This window comes from Euleptes europaea, chromosome 9 (assembly GCF_029931775.1).
Source record: "Euleptes europaea isolate rEulEur1 chromosome 9, rEulEur1.hap1, whole genome shotgun sequence".
NCBI lineage: Eukaryota > Metazoa > Chordata > Lepidosauria > Squamata > Sphaerodactylidae > Euleptes > Euleptes europaea.
In genome coordinates this window covers 30,789,175-30,804,900 of record NC_079320.1, presented here as the reverse complement: position 1 = coordinate 30,804,900, position 15,726 = coordinate 30,789,175, and the positions used below count along the sequence as shown (strand labels likewise).

The 15,726-nt window shown below is 44.1% G+C and overlaps 1 protein-coding gene across 1 annotated transcript in view; it reads right to left on the bottom strand.

Moving 5' to 3' along the window:
* Positions 1-14,670, bottom strand: part of SYNPO2 (synaptopodin 2) — a 114,942-nt gene extending 100,272 nt beyond the window's left edge. Inside the window, exon 1 of the mRNA XM_056855465.1 lies at positions 14,423-14,670. Coding sequence (XP_056711443.1) covers positions 14,423-14,527 — 105 coding nt within the window. The 5' untranslated portion in view covers positions 14,528-14,670. The remainder of the gene's footprint in view (positions 1-14,422) is intronic.
* Positions 14,671-15,726: the final 1,056 nt, after the last annotated feature.

Here is a 15,726-nt window from a genome sequence, read left to right as displayed (position 1 = left end):
GATGGGATAAGCCAGCCATGAGCCCTGTGCCCTGGGAAGGGGCAAGAATCCCCAGCATCATTCAAGGCACCAGCAGCCGCACCACCCAGATCTGGAGAGTGCGGCTCGCCTCTGGCTCCTGCACCCTCCCCAGTCTCCACTACCGCTCCTCCACTGCCACTCAAAGTCATTGAGTCTACCCTCAGCTGCTGGCTCCAGTAATTCCATGACTGCCAGTGTCCGCAGGACAACTGGCCCAGCCACCAGAGCTCGCCTTATGGGGGGTCACGGTATGGAGATGGTACACAACATCAGCTATGAACATCAGGGGAAAGGGTCCTGGGGTAGAGGGACAGAGAGGAGAGAGCAAAGCCTCAGCCCATGTGGGCACCCGTTACCATTTTTTTCAGTACCACCACGTGGCTTCACAGTTATCACATCTCTGTAGGGCCCCCCCACACCTCTGCAGCCTGGCTACTGCAGTCTTTCTTCCCCTCACTCAACTCCATGTCCTCCTGGCTTGGCATAAGGGGATGGTGATCTGGGTCATTGGGCCCCAGGGTCCTGGACAAGCAACTCGGCATGGGAGATGGGGTGGTCATGTTGGCAGTGACCTCTTCCTCCCTTGGTTCTTGGTTTGGGTCCTGGCTGCCTTCGGCACTAGCTGCCCCGGTGCATCCCTTGGCCATCACTATGGATAGTCCACAGTGTTGCCACTTTGAGAGTCACCTGCAGGGGGAAGGACAGGAGTCATCAGGTGTTGGGGGTGTGGGAAGGGGGGCAGTTGGGGAGGTCCACTCGCGGGGTCAAGGGGAAAGCAGGACTCCTCACACTCACTGCACAACACCTCGATGCCGTGGCTACCCACTACCACAGGTGGTATAACCACCCACATGATGGCCTCAGCGCCAGGCAGACCCTCCATCATTGCAACACTTTGAGCCATGCAAGCACATTCCCAGCCTCTGTCCAGTTAGGCTGTCCATCCAAACACAGGGGGATGCGGAGGTGGTTGAGGCACCCCTGGTTTCACCCCACCTTCCCCGGTTTCCACAATGGACACCAGGCATCAGGAGGAGGCCGCGCAGACAGGGGAGCCATTGCATGGACAAGGAGAAGTTAAAGGTGGGGTTGGGCATGGTGGCAGCTGGAGCACAGAGCCCCAAACCCATTTGACCATTTTGAACTAAGCACCCTCTCTCCACAGGCCTTGGCCAGCCTGTCCTGGCATGGTACCCCTCCTACCTCTCCTGCCTCAGCTAGGCATGCAGCATATCCACCTACTGCCAGTGCTCTATGTTGGTATTGCAATGGTGAAGAAGGCGCCATGCTTGCCAATACTGGCAAATTCTCCATCTGCCAGACAGCACCTGCTTGGATTGCTTCCACTTGGACAGGATGACCATCCAAGCCCTATACAAGGAGCCAGCCCAGCTCTCCAGGGCCTAGCTCCTGCCCCCTATGCCAAGCCTGCCCTACAGAAGGTCCTGCTCTCTCTCAGGTTCCTCACCACTGGATCTTTCCAAGGGGTTGTGGCTGCAGTCCTGGAGGTGTCCCAGTCCTCAGCAAAGCTTCTTGGATGCCATGTTGGCCACCCTACTGTCAGCACAGCTTTGCTCCTCTGTAAGGGGGCATTCCTGGGCTGAAAGACATTAGGGGGCAGACTAATTCCAGCTATGCCCCACGATCTGCCCACTATGGTGCCAGTGCAGAGCCCTGCACCTGAGTTGCACTGGTGCACAGCTGGCATAACTGTCTCTTACGCCAGCGTATCTCCAAGATAAGGGCTCCCTAAACTCAACCCCCCTTTTAAGATTGCACTGAAAACCACAATTTAATCCTGGCTTGAATTTGATGATTTGAGGCTTGTTCACATCACAAACCAACTATTGGTGCTTCTTTTTTTAAGCATTTAAATAGAGCCATCCATTCCAAGCTATCTTTACTGGGCAAAACAAACCACACGACTTGTTACCATTCCTCTCCTGCCCACCAAGCCATACTAAACGTATTGAATAGCTTAGCAAAATAGAAATTATAGCTTGTTCTTCAAACATACATGCAACAAGGGCTTCTGAAATGGCAGATGATGCACACTGTAAGTTGTTTCCTGTCTCTTAGAATCATAGAGTTGGAAGGGATCACCAGTGTCATCTAGTCCAACCCCCTGCCCAATGCAGGAAATTAACAACTACCTCCCCCCCACCCACATCCCCAGTGACCCCCAACCCTCCCCCCACCATGCAGGATCCCACAATCAAAGCACTCCTGACAGATGGCCATCCAGCCTCTGCTTAAAGACCTCCAAAGACGGGGACTCCACCACCCTCTGAGGCAGTGCATTCCACCATCGAACAGCCCTCACCGTCATGAAGTTCTTCCTAATGTTTAGGTGGAATTGCTTTTCTATTAAATCCATTTACTCCATGTCCTAGTTAAATCCATTACCCCATGTCCTCGTCTCTGAAGCAACAGAGAACAAGCTAGTTCCCTCATCAACATGACATCCCTTCAAATATTTAAACATGGCTATCATGTCTCCCCTCAACCTTCTCTTCTCCAGACTAAACAAACCTAACTCCCTAAGTCTCTCCTTATAGGGCATGGGTTCCAGACCTTTGACCATTCTGGTCCCCCTTCTCTGGACATGCTCCAACTTGTCAACATCCTTTTTAAATTGTGGAGCCCAAAACTGGACACAGTATTCCAAGTGAGGTCTGACCAATGCAGAATACAGTGGTAGTATTACTTCCCTTGATCTAGACACAATACTCCTATTGATGCAGCCCAGAATTGCATTGGCCTTCTTAGCCGCCATATCACACTGTTGACTCATGTTCAGTTTGTGGTCCACTAAGACTCCCAGATATCTTTCACATGTACTGTTGTCAAGCCGACAGCCTCCCATCCTATGCCTGTGCCTTATGTTGTTTCTGCCTAGGTGAAGTACTTTACACTTCTTCCTATTGAAATCCATTTTATTACTTATGGCCCAGCTCTCCAGTCTATCAAGGTCATTCTGAACTCTGACCCTATCCTCCGGGGTATTAACTACCCCTCCTAACTTGGTGTCATCTGCATATTTGATTAGCACTTCAAATAGCTCCTTTACTTGACCCCCAGCCCCCCTTTTTGGCACTTGTCTAATGGCCTGGAGCCAACCAGTTAGGTCAAGCGAGAGAAATTAAGATTGACCATTTTAAACTGTAAATGAGAAACATAGCAGCTAGATGAAAGCTGCTAACCGGTACTTCACATGAACACATGAAGCTGCCTCATTCTGAATCAGACCCTTGGTCCATCAAAGTCAGTATTGTCTGCCCAGACCAGCAGCAGCTCTCCAGGGTCTCAGGAAGAGGCCTTTCACATCACCTACTTGCCTAGTCCCTTTAACTGGAAGTTGCAGGGGATTGAACCAGAAACCTTCTGCATGCCAAGCAGATGCTCTACCACTGAGCTACAGCCCTTCCTTGCTTCCTTTTCCTATCAGTGTGATTCTTGGGAAGGAATTATGAAAATGTGAGAACATTTATAGATTTGGAGCTGTTTGCTCTACCCTCTGTGAGTTCAATTTTGAAGTAAACGTTTCCTGGAGATTTTGGTATATTCATTACATCCATTAAAAAACAACAACAGAATCTATTGGGATGAAATTTAACAAGCGTTGTTCCCCTACTTTATCTGATTCTGATTCGGAAACAAACAAACAAAAATCTTAGTGAATTGGAATTTGCTCTTTGACATCAATGGGAAATGATAAAAAACTAATCAAAACTGAAATGAATTGAACCTCAAAATGAACCAAGTTGTTGACACAAGCCGATGAAATTAAAACAAGCCAATGAAATGAATCAAGCAACCAAACAAAGCTACAAAACACACACACACAATAAAATAAACATTTTTTAACATATCTCCAAGCATGCAAGCCTAGGGAAAGCTCACCAGTATCTATGGAAACACCTTTGCAAAAGTACATTCACTGCCACAGACTTTGTTGAGCACCACGGAAGCGAGCTAAAAAGTTTCAGCCTAAAGCAAAAGGTACCATGGCATAAGAGTAGAGCAAGATATTACTCAGCATCATTTTTTCATAGATAGGGAAACCCTGCAAAAACTAGTAGTCTGCCTTATGGGGATTCTACAGCCAAATTATGCAATGATCAAGGCTGTGTTATTCTTTAGATCAGTGGTTCCCCCCTTGTTGAGAACCCATGCTTTAGATAATATCACTAACATTTGAGATTACAGAGTCATATAGGTGGGGTGGAATTTGCAAACACTGTCTGCCTCAAAAGATCTTATACCAACGTCAGATCAATGTTTCTCTAATATATTTAGCTGTAGTTGCAGAACCAATGAAAAATTATTTAGCGTAATCTGACCAGCATGACATAATAATTACATGTGATCTTGGGAAGGAGTGGTTAAGTAATACAGTTAACTATCCAGTAATTAGAACTTATTAGCATGGCTGTTCTTCATACATCCTTGTATTCATCATGAGTACAAATCTGCTCACGACTGACGTTTCCGCACAAAATAACATAGGTTTCAAATAAATACAAGGTGATGGAAGGGTCTTTTATAGGAAAATACATGATTAGAACAGTTTGGACCTAAAATAACATTAGACAGTTCCACTCAAATTGATGTTAGTTTCCGTCATGCACCATATTCCATAAACAGAAGGAATAACGAGGGCACTTGATGGAAATATCGGGAAGGCGTTTTTATAAAGGGAATAGGGCTGTATATTCCACTTCTTATCATAGTCTTCCTGCATTGTCTTCTACTTTCATAATTCCATTTTCTGCACTTGTCTATGATATTTATTTATTTCCTTATGTACATTATTTATAGCCTACCTTTCTCACAGGAACTCAAGGAGGATTACACAGAGTGAGTCAATACAATCAACAAAATGAGAAATTGAATAAACAGTGCCTCAGGCAGGCCATTCCAAAACCTTACACCTCTGTCTTTTCAGGGTTTAGTTTCAATTTGTTCACTTTTAGCCAATTGACCACAGCAGCCAGGCAGTGATTTAAGACCTCTAGTGCATCACCAGGAGACTTGTATAATGATATACAGAACTGGGTATCGACAGCATATTGAATCATAGAATCGTAGAGTTGGAAGGGGCCATACAGGCCATCTAGTCCAACCTCCTGCTCAATGCAGGATTGGCCTAGAGAGCATCCCTGACAAGTGTTCATCCAGCCGCTTCTTGAAGACTGCCAGAGAGAGGGAACTCACCACCTCCCTAAGCAGCCAATACCTCTGCTGAACTATCGCTGTAAAAAAAAAAATCCTAATTTCCAGCCAGTACCTTCCTGCCCATAATTTAGGGTTGCCAGCCTCCAGGTAATAGCTGGTAATCTCCTGCTATTACAACTGATCTCCAGCCGATAGAGATCACTTTACCTGGAGTAAATGGCTGTCTTTGGCAATTGGACTCTATGGCATTGAAGCCCCTCCTCAAACCCCCACCCTCCTCAGGCTCCACCCCAAAAACCTCCCGCCGGTTGCCAAGAGGGACCTGGCAACCCTACCATAATTTATACACATTGTTGCGAGTCCTATCCTCTGCTGCCAACAGGAACAGGAGGGTCTTCAATGCCCTGGAGATCAGTTGTAATAGCTAGTACCTGGAGGTTGGCAACCCTAGGCATACTTCCAATAATGGTATTGTCCTTCCTGCTAGTGTTGTAAGTTTATGTGTTTTAATTGAATTTTATCATTTTAAATGCATTTTTAAATGTTTTTATGTTTACTGCCTTGTAAATCCTGATTGGGTGGAAAGGCAGCATTAAAATGTTTTAAATAAATAAATATTATGTACCCAGACACCAAATGGTACAGGTTTCAGCATGCACATTAGGAGGAAAACCAGAGGAACTTTAGAGGTTTCTTGCCCTACAGTCCATATGTTGCTTCCTAAAATTCATATTTATTGCATTCATATGCAAAAGCCTGCGGCTGGAAACTGTGTACCTCACAAGATAGAGCAATGCCTATAATGGTTTGGCCTACAATTGTCTTCCTGCTCTGAAGTTAAATGTCTTTATTGCTTATTTGGCAATGGAAGTGGCTGGCTGAAACATTCCTTCCAGGCTATATTACCCAACACACCATGCTGGGATACTGCCTCTAAAGCTGCTTGCAGCTACTACTTTTTCCTAGCATGCTGCCCAACTTAACAATCATTTGTAAATAAGTGCCATTTGAAGTGCCATTTAGTTGTAGGAAGCCAATGCCTCACATTCATCTAAACAAAAAGTTCTGGCCAAGTGATAGTGGCTTGTATGGGCCTTCCTTTAGGCCTTCAAATGAAAGAAGAAATGTGGACTTTCTAAAATATTAGTCATTCACACAGTACGTTAGGGCTGCCAGGTCCCTCTTCACCACCGGTGGGAGGTTTTGGGGGCAGAGCCTGAGGAGGGCAGGGTTGGGGAGGGGAGGGACTTCAATGCCATAGAGTCCAATTGCCAAAGCAGCCATTTTATTCAGGGGAACTGACCTCTATCGGCTGGAGATCAGTTGTAATAGCAGGAGATCTCCTTCACATGTCTATGGGGATATAAGGCTCTGTTGATGGTCCATAGCTCAGGGTGTAAGAGGTATAACTGGGAACAGTAATAGTTAGAATGGTGGAAATGTTTACAATGAAAAGTAATAGCCAACATTATAAAAGGTTGTGGAAATTTTTTCTCAGTTGTAACTGTCGTGTGAATCTGAGTACAAATCAGAACGGGAGGGAACAAAAGGTTCTTTTCTCCTAAGTGTCTTAGATAGTTTCTGTGGAATTGTAAACATACTGCACTTGACAAACTGTGGGACCCACCTGATGTAGGAAACATGAGTTCTTTTTCCACATTAACTACAGTGTAGCAATATACTAAAACCACTTTCCCACTGAAAGCATGCCCTTACACAGAGTGGATGCCCCTACATAATTGTGATGTTATGCCTGCATATTTCCACACCACCACCCCTCTTTCTGCAGTGTGCACATTTACCCTGTCGTTCCTAGTGGGGGAGGACACTGTTAGCAACTGCTAAAGGAAAAAGGGTTGTCGAGCTAATCCACAGTTTCATGTTGTTGTGTGGGGTGGGGGGATGGGGTTTGCATCGGTCAACATTTCATGCGTAGGATCCCTCCTCTGGCTTACCTGTCTGGAGTTCTCATCTTTGTATCACTTACTGGAGGCATGCAATACCCAGGTCAATGTTTATGTGACAAGATGGACTACCCGCATGGGGTCTCAACAGAGCAGTGTTAGCAATACACTGTAACAAGGTAGCTTCTCCTCCATGGCTGTTTGTGCAATGTGCTTTCTTCTTGTGAAAAGTGCTCTTTTACTGCAGTTCCCATTGCCAAATTTCTACCCCCCGCCCCAATATATGGGAGAAACCACAGCCAGGATTAGAGGCCAGAGTAGGGTTGCCAGCTCTGCGTTGTGAAATACCTGGAGATTTGGGGGGGGGGGGGTGGAGCCTGAGGAGGGCAAAGTTTGGGGAGGGGGGGGACTTCAATAGGGTGTAATGCCATAGAATCTACCTTATAAAGTGGCCCTTTTTCTCCAGATCTGGAGATATTTCCAGGTTGGGAAATACCTGGAGATTTTGGGGGTGGAGCCTGAGGAAGGTGGGGTTTGGAAGGTGGGGTTTGGAGAGGGAAGGGACTTAGAGTCCAATTGTCATAGAGTCCAATTGCCAAAGCAGTCATTTTCTCCAGGGAACTGATCTCTGTCGCCTGGAGATCATTGTAATAGCGGGAGATCTCCAGCCATCATCTGGAGGGTGGCAACCCTAGGCCAGAGTGATGTAATCCCATGTAGGTGTGGTGGGAACACATTCCCACTGAGTTCAATGAAAGCACTTCCACTTATGCCAGCATTTTCATGAATGTAACGTTATGTCAGGACATATGCATCACTAACAACGCATTCCTGACATGTGCCGGCGGCCACGGCCAAAGGCCTTTGGAGGCCGGCGAAGGCCTATGCCGGCGCAAGGGCCCACAGCACCGATGTCCGGGTGGCGCACGCCTGCATTTGTGGCCCCAGTGCCGGCGTTTGTGGCGCTGAATGCCGACGGAGCCTGACACCAGCGTCCGGACACCGCAAAGGCCGAGTAGGCATCCCGGGAGGTGTTCCCGGGGCGTTTCAGCATCCTGGGAGGCGTTCCTGGGGTGTCCCGGTGCCAGCCAGGGGGCGGAGCCGCCATTAGGCGGCCTCCTGAACCGTTATGGCTTGAGAACACCCCCCTTTTTGCCTGAGATACTCCACCTTTTAGGATATTTTGTGCCGGGCGGAGGTTGCGCTGCTCCAAAACCTCCTTAGGAGGCAGTGCCACTGCGTTGCCTCCTAAGCCCGGCGCAGGCATTCCGGTCAGAAATGCACTGTAAACATCACTCCTCTCCCAACAGTACCCTAGCCCTACCCATTTGTGATTCCTATGTTGGCATAACTGCATCAGTGCCAGGTTTACATTGGATTGGCATCAGCGAGGCCCTATAGTAGTCTATCTCCAAAAAAGTGGAGATGGGGTTTATTTGCTATTCTAAGCAGTTTACACACTGGTTTTAGGTCTCAAATCCTATCTGTGTAATGGTAATAACAATTATCTTCTTAAAGGGGTTATTGATATGCTATAAGAGAATGATAAAACTCTCTACATGCTACAAGTCCCATATGGATTCTAAATAATTAATATCTCTAAAATGTTCTCTGATTTTCATTAGCATGCCAACATACACACAAAAAGGTTTAGAGATATGTAAATGTACAAAACACTGGGTTGGATCCAAACCAGCCCTTTGGACTTCTGTTTGAAGGAGACAAGAATCTTCATGAATTTCACAATCTTTATGAATTTCTCCTGTGTGCTGCAAACTATCCCATGCCATGGAAATCTCAGTTCTCAGGAATGGCTTTCAGTTCAACACGGGAAGCAGTGGCAGGAAAGGGGAGGGGGGAAGATCTCTCCTTGCTGTACTTTGGATCCAACCCATTGAAGCGAACTTCATTCAGGGACTGCCAGCAGAAAAAATGGACGTGTCAAAGGTTTTGCAGAATTTTTTTCCACAAAATACATATTTTCCTTATTTCAAATATGGCTTTAGGCTCCTTAACCAGAGCAGTTGCTGATAGTTTTTGGCCTGGGCTAGATGTCATGATATCATTATAAAAGCAAAAAGTTCAAAAGTTCACACTGTATGTTGAAAACAGTATTGTTTAACTTCTATTGTACAATCCTTACTTCACAAATTTCAGGATAGTAACAAATGGGACATACTTGGCACATTTAGACACACAGGAAATGTTAAACTAAAACACAAGACATTTCTTTTGTATTATCTCTTTATTCCCTCCCAATACACCCAGAGCACTAGTCAAATTTCAGACTGTGTATCAATTTAAAAGCACACTTTGGGGAGTAATTTTATTTTGATGCATGTAGCTCTGGGAATCCTTCTGACAAAAGCAATGCGATACCATCTTGCCATGCATCTATACATTAGGCTAGGTCTAATTACATACATTTACAGGATAGTAGTTTGACTGACTGATTTTTGAGGATGTTTGGTTGTCAATAACGTACGTGTTCAGTTATAATGACTTAGTAATGCTCCCAAGAAGACGAGGAAGGTTGTTTCTTAACTTTAAGCCACATTCCCTTGGCAACTTTATTGGGCCACTCAAAGTATTTCTCTATCAAATATCCTACTTCACTCACCAGAGATGTCAACTGGGGTGGAGTTTACATGATCTTTGATATTTCAGGATAACTGATTATGGTCATTTATGCATGGGTACTTTCATTTATGTTCACCCCCCTCCCCCCGTTTGTCTCAGTTGTTCCTTGGAGTTATGCATGAGTTTTCCCTCCATTCGAGACCTTGCTGCCAGCCCTCACAAATCCCAGTATTTCTGGTTCCTCTATTAACCCAATACTTCCCTTTCCCCTGAGCTCAGTCCGCTTGAAATCCCCATGCATAAGGCAAAGAGCGGGACATAGAAGCTTGGTTTCTCTTACAGCAAGCAGACAGCCAATTACAAAGCAGCATGTCAAGGGGCGGGGATTCAAATACTTCCGGCTTCCTTGGAGTTCTTTCTGAGAATAAGGCTTTTTAAAATGAGGCTTGGGTTTCTCCCCTGCCCTTCCTTTCAAATAGCTCCGTTTTTGTTTTTGTTCTTAAAATGCTCTTAACGTGGTTTTTTATGTGGCAGTTGGATTTCAGGGAACTTTTCTCTCACTACAGCCAATTACGAAGCAGCATTTCAAGGGGTGGGGATTCAAATACTTCCTGATTTGAGCTTGGAGACTGCTGGTGTGTAGACTCCCAACAGGAAAGTGTGGGTCCAGCGAGCAACCTCAACCTCCCCCCTGCATAAACGACCTATGTAAACCACACCCCAACTGTGTCAAAAACATTAATCGAGAACTACTGGTTTTGATGGATACTGGTTGATACTCTCGCAGCTTACTTTAACCTATGGGCTGTTTCCTGCATAAACTAAATGCTAAAGAAAATTCTGGATCTGTTATCCCAGGATTAAAGTATTGTAAACATATATATACAGAATGAAAGGCCCCAGAGAAAAACAGACCAGATAGCTTCAAGAAGCTTTCAATGCCAGTCATGCCTACGACCCCAGAATTCTTTAGAATAGCCTGGACATCGATGTAGAGAGTCCAGAAGTTCTGCTGAGTCACAAGATCTCTTGGGGAATTCTAACAACAGAACATACTGGAAGTTTGGCAGGCTGCCCTTTCCCTCATAGGCCAACAGATGGAAAGCATGAGAGCATACTGGGAAAGATTAACAAATCGGGATCCTGGGACAATTATAGACTTTTTTTCAGGATTGTGCCAATCCAAGTACTTTTTCTACATTTCTTGTTTTTAATGAATAAAACTTTTAATCTCAGTTGTTTTAAGTTATCACCAGCAGCTCAGACAAAAGTATGTAAATCAATATATAATATTACAGGAGGACATGGAATCATAGAGTTGGAAGGTACCTCCAGGGTCATCTAGTCCAGCCCCCTGCACAATGCAGGAAATTCACTGCCTCCTCCCACACCCTCAGTGACGCCTACTCTATGCCCAAAAGATGGCAAAAAACCCTCCAGGATCCCCAGCCAATCTGTCTCGGAGGGAAATTGCTTCCTGACCCAAAGTGGCAATCAACATTTCCCTGGGCATGTAAGAAAGGGCCACGAGAGCCAAGCAATGATGCAACACTTCTCATGATCTGCCTAAGTTCACAAAGTCATTAACATATGAAATTTAAAAAAGAATCACCTGAATCAATGTTATATTCCATTAAAAACTCAACCAATGCACCTTCTTCATTTTTTTTTACCAGCCAACCAAGAATTTATAACTCTTATATCAATTGGAGAAAATTTCCAAGTACCACTACAAGGCTGCTTCCTTCATTTTAATGTGACTTGCAGAGCAGGAACTTCATAGAAGCAAAAAGGGCTTAAGTATTAGCAGTTAATAATTTTTGAGAACCATTTTTATCTAGTTATCAACTGAGAATAACAGTATATTGTCAAAGGCTTTCACGGTCAGAGTTCATTGGTTCTTGTAGGTTATCCGGGCTGTGTAACCCGGATAACATACAAGAAACGTCAGGAAAGAAAATACCAAGACCACGGTTACACAGCCCGGATAACCTACAAGAACCAATGAGAATAACAGTGTTTCACAGTATGTCCATGAGGAGCAAGAAGGAAGTCTTTGAGAATGTTAGCTTAGAGAGCCAATGGGGTATAGTGATTAGGAGTGCTGGAATAATATCTGGGAGACCTAGGTTCAAATTACTACATGCCATGGAAGCTTGCTGGGTGACCATGGGCCAGTCACACTGTCTCAGTTTAACCCACCTCACAGGGTTGTTATGAGGATAAAATGGAGGAGAGGAGAATGATGTATACCAGTTTGGGTTCCCATTGGGGAGAAAGTTGGGCTACAAAGCAATAAAGTAGACAAACAATAAATAAATACATAAATTCACTTAGAATGTGTATTAACTTATAGAATATAGTACCCCACGATGTGGCAGTGTTCTCTAAACTCAGCTGGCTTTAAAAAATAGATGGATTAGATAAATTTAGCAGTGGCTACTAAGCACATTAGTAAAATTAAGCTTCCATGTGCCAGGTGCTGTGGAGGGGCCGTGGCTCAGTGGTAGAGCATCTGCTTGGCATGCAGAAGGTCCCAGGTTCAATCCGTGCCATCTCCAGTTAAAGGGACTAGGCAAGCAGGTGATGTGAAAGACCTCTGCCTGAGACCCTGGAGAGCTGCTGCCAGTCTGAGTAGATAGTACTGACTTCGATGGACCAAGGATCTGATTCAGTATAAGGCAGCTTCATGTGTTCGTGTGATAAGCAGCAGGAATGACCACCATCTTTATACTTTCTACATGTTTTTGGCTGGCTTCCAAATGAAAGATCAGATGGGTACAGGTTTGATCTCGCAAGGCAGTCCTTATGCTCTTAACACTATGAAGAAGACTTCCCCATTTATTGTTAAACCCTTCACTGTATAAAACCCTATTATGGATATAGCTTCCAATCTCGTTACAAAGCCTTAAGATGCAATCTGTGAAATTTTGATCCCAGGGATCTGAGCTACACATCCAAAACCACTGTGGCTTAGTTTTATAGATTGACAAAACCACAATGTCTTTGTCATTCAGCGAAGATTATTTTTCCCTGTAAGACATGAAGAATTTTTTTTTTTAATCAAGGGACTAAGAATTCACGCATGGACAAAGTGGGCCCAAACCCATGAAAGTGTATGCTATAATACATTTGTTAGTCTTTAAGGAATCTCCAACTCTTCCTTTATTGAAATCATTTTTCATTTTCTCACACCAAAGTTTCACTAGGTGGCAGGATTCCACTGTCCTTTGCAAAGCAACAGTTATGGCCAAGCCTTTGGGGGGGGGGTTATTCATCTCAAAACAAATCTATCACTATAAAGCAATTATTTTTCATGATAACAGACCATGATACATTCATCTGATACTTGTATGCCTGTTTGATAAACAGCCAATTGTGGTTTTTTTGTGTGTTCAACTGGCAGAGGTTTTTCATTGAAAATGAAAAGCAATATCCCCCTGCCAAAAGAAGTTAGATATTTTATAACAGCTATAACTTTATACTTGCGAGAAATATTTTTTGCTGTGTTTGCAAAACAAACTGGCCTGATATGTTTGAACAAATTTTAAGTATAATGTTTCACTTGGTATTCTTTTCAAGTAGTAGACTATATCATGTTCTTAAATATTTGGAAATAATGTCACTCATGTTTCATAGAACTGCGAGACAAATAATATTTCCCATTATTCTCTTTTTCTTTTCTTATTGGAAACACACTGTAACCTATGTTTACTCCCAAATATACTCATACTTTCAGCCAGGCCACATGATCCTATAAATTCATAGTCAGAATTATGTTTTGCTGACTTACTCCCAAGTAAATGTTGAGGTGATTAGGAAACACCTCAGGACTGGCTTCTGAGTCAACAGCTATAAGATTGGGCTGCATGTTTTGTAGGTTGACATGTAATGAAATGCTCATTAATCTAAATCTGACTTTCTAAAGCAAGAATTACATGGAACTGATGAACATAATTTGCCCCCAATGCACAGCAAAATGAGAGCTCCATTCTTCATCAATGTATGTCTTTTTCAAAAGCCTTTTAAAGCAGAAAACGGAATTCCCTTGACAATACAACAGATTTCCGAGCCACTTGTTAAATTTTCATGTGATCCATCATGCAAATAACAAATAATCTACCAACCATATATCAAGGCACAGCCAGCGCCTCATGAAGATGACTGTAGATTGTGTGGGTAAGATTAATGTTAAGCAACAGCTTCAGCTTCATGATACTACTTTCCAAGATTCCCCGAAACAGTCGACATATTTTCTCATGCAGCCGTGCATTTGCCAAGACTAGAAGAAAAGTGTCACAACTCTCTCGTCAAAGGAGGGTTTGCTAGCTTAAGACCCAGTGGTTAATATACAGAGGTCTTTCAACACCATTCAACAAGTTCGTCAGGAGCGAAAAGCAGTCAGCATCTCAGAGAACTTAGGCATTTGTGTGCAAGTAAAAGGTAAGAAAGTTTAAGAGCTTTGCAATTCAGTGCTATGCAGAGTTACTCCAGTCTGAGCCCGTTGATTTCAATGGTCTAGACTAACAGTGCATAGCATTGCACTGTAATTCTCTTAAAATTAAAATCTGCTTAAAAAAAATACATGTAAGGCTAAGACTCAAGTGGAACATGACTACTGGACAACACTCTTCATTAAACATTTTAAAGTGGAAAGACTGCCAAAAGCTGACAGTGTGTCTTTCCTTTTCACCAAACAGTGGAGGGGAAAAAAAAAAGACATTTCCTTATTGTCCTACCTTGGCAATCTGTAAAGGCTGCTTTTCTTCCTTGCCACCTTGCAGTCTAAAACCCCAAGGTGCCCCTCCGGTCATAGTGATGCAGATATAATCCCCTGTACCCATTTTGGTCCTGAAGAGTTTAGGCAGTGTTCATTTGAAGAAGTATTTTTTTTTTTAAGTTCCTAGAAACGGTGGATGTTCAATGAACTTGAAGCTTCCCTGCCAGGCAGTGCTGGAAAAAGAACAGGCCACTCAGTGCTGCTGCCTCTGCTGTGCTCTGCGCTCTGGAACGCAGTCATTGACGGGGAGCGAGGGAGCTCTCCCGGATCAAGGGAACAGCCCACTCTTTCGTCAGTTTGCTCTGCTCAGCCCACCTTCATGGTAAAGCAAAATAATCTCCGAGAAATACACGGCGAGGCGGCTCAGGAGGTTATGTTTAAGCCCAAGAGCTTTCGCCTGTGACAGCTCAATCAAAACACCGGAGGGAAGATGTGTAAATCTCCCAGCAAGGACTGAAGACAGAGAGTTTACTTTTGTAAACGGTACCAGACTTGCGAAGTTTTCATCGCTGCACGTTTTGTATCTCGAAATCCAAACAAAGTAAAGGGAACGGGTTGGTGATTTCCATCCCCCAACCAATGCAGTGTTCAAATGCCCTAGTAAGAATGGATTCATGACATGATTAAACTTGATGAGTCAAACTATCAAATCATAGCCTGATCTTTTGACATTTTTTAATCTTGTGTGCATCTGGCTTTCAGAGTCCCCAGACACTATGGAACATCGAGGATTGCCAGGGTCTGCTTTCCTCTCATTGTGTGATATGAATGGAGTTTGATCCCTGACAAAACACAGTCTATCCTCACCATTAGATTTTCTTGCTATGTGGGTATGACTAAACAGAGGGAGGGTTCACATGAAGGTGTAGCAACAGATGATAAATCAAGCAGGTGAGGGCAAGGTCCCACAGATAAAGGTTATAACAATGAAATGGCTATGCCACTAGGTAGGCAGAAGTTTTGAGAGATTGGAGAAAGAGTTAGTGCAGACAGACTCACAGGAACAAATAAGAAAATGATGTCTTAATTATTATGCGCTCACATAATTTGAAGGCAATCAGGGGTGCAAAGAGGGTCTGGACAAAATCTAAATTTCTAATGAACAAAAAAGGACAGTGGTATTAGTAGCAGATGGATTTGGCAGCAGGGAAATTGGGGTGGACAGGCCATGGCCTACCATCGAGCCAGCTGTTTGACAAGACTAGTTTCACGCCATGGGAGATATAAGAACCATTTGAGGGGCTTGAGTATGTAAGTGAGGAT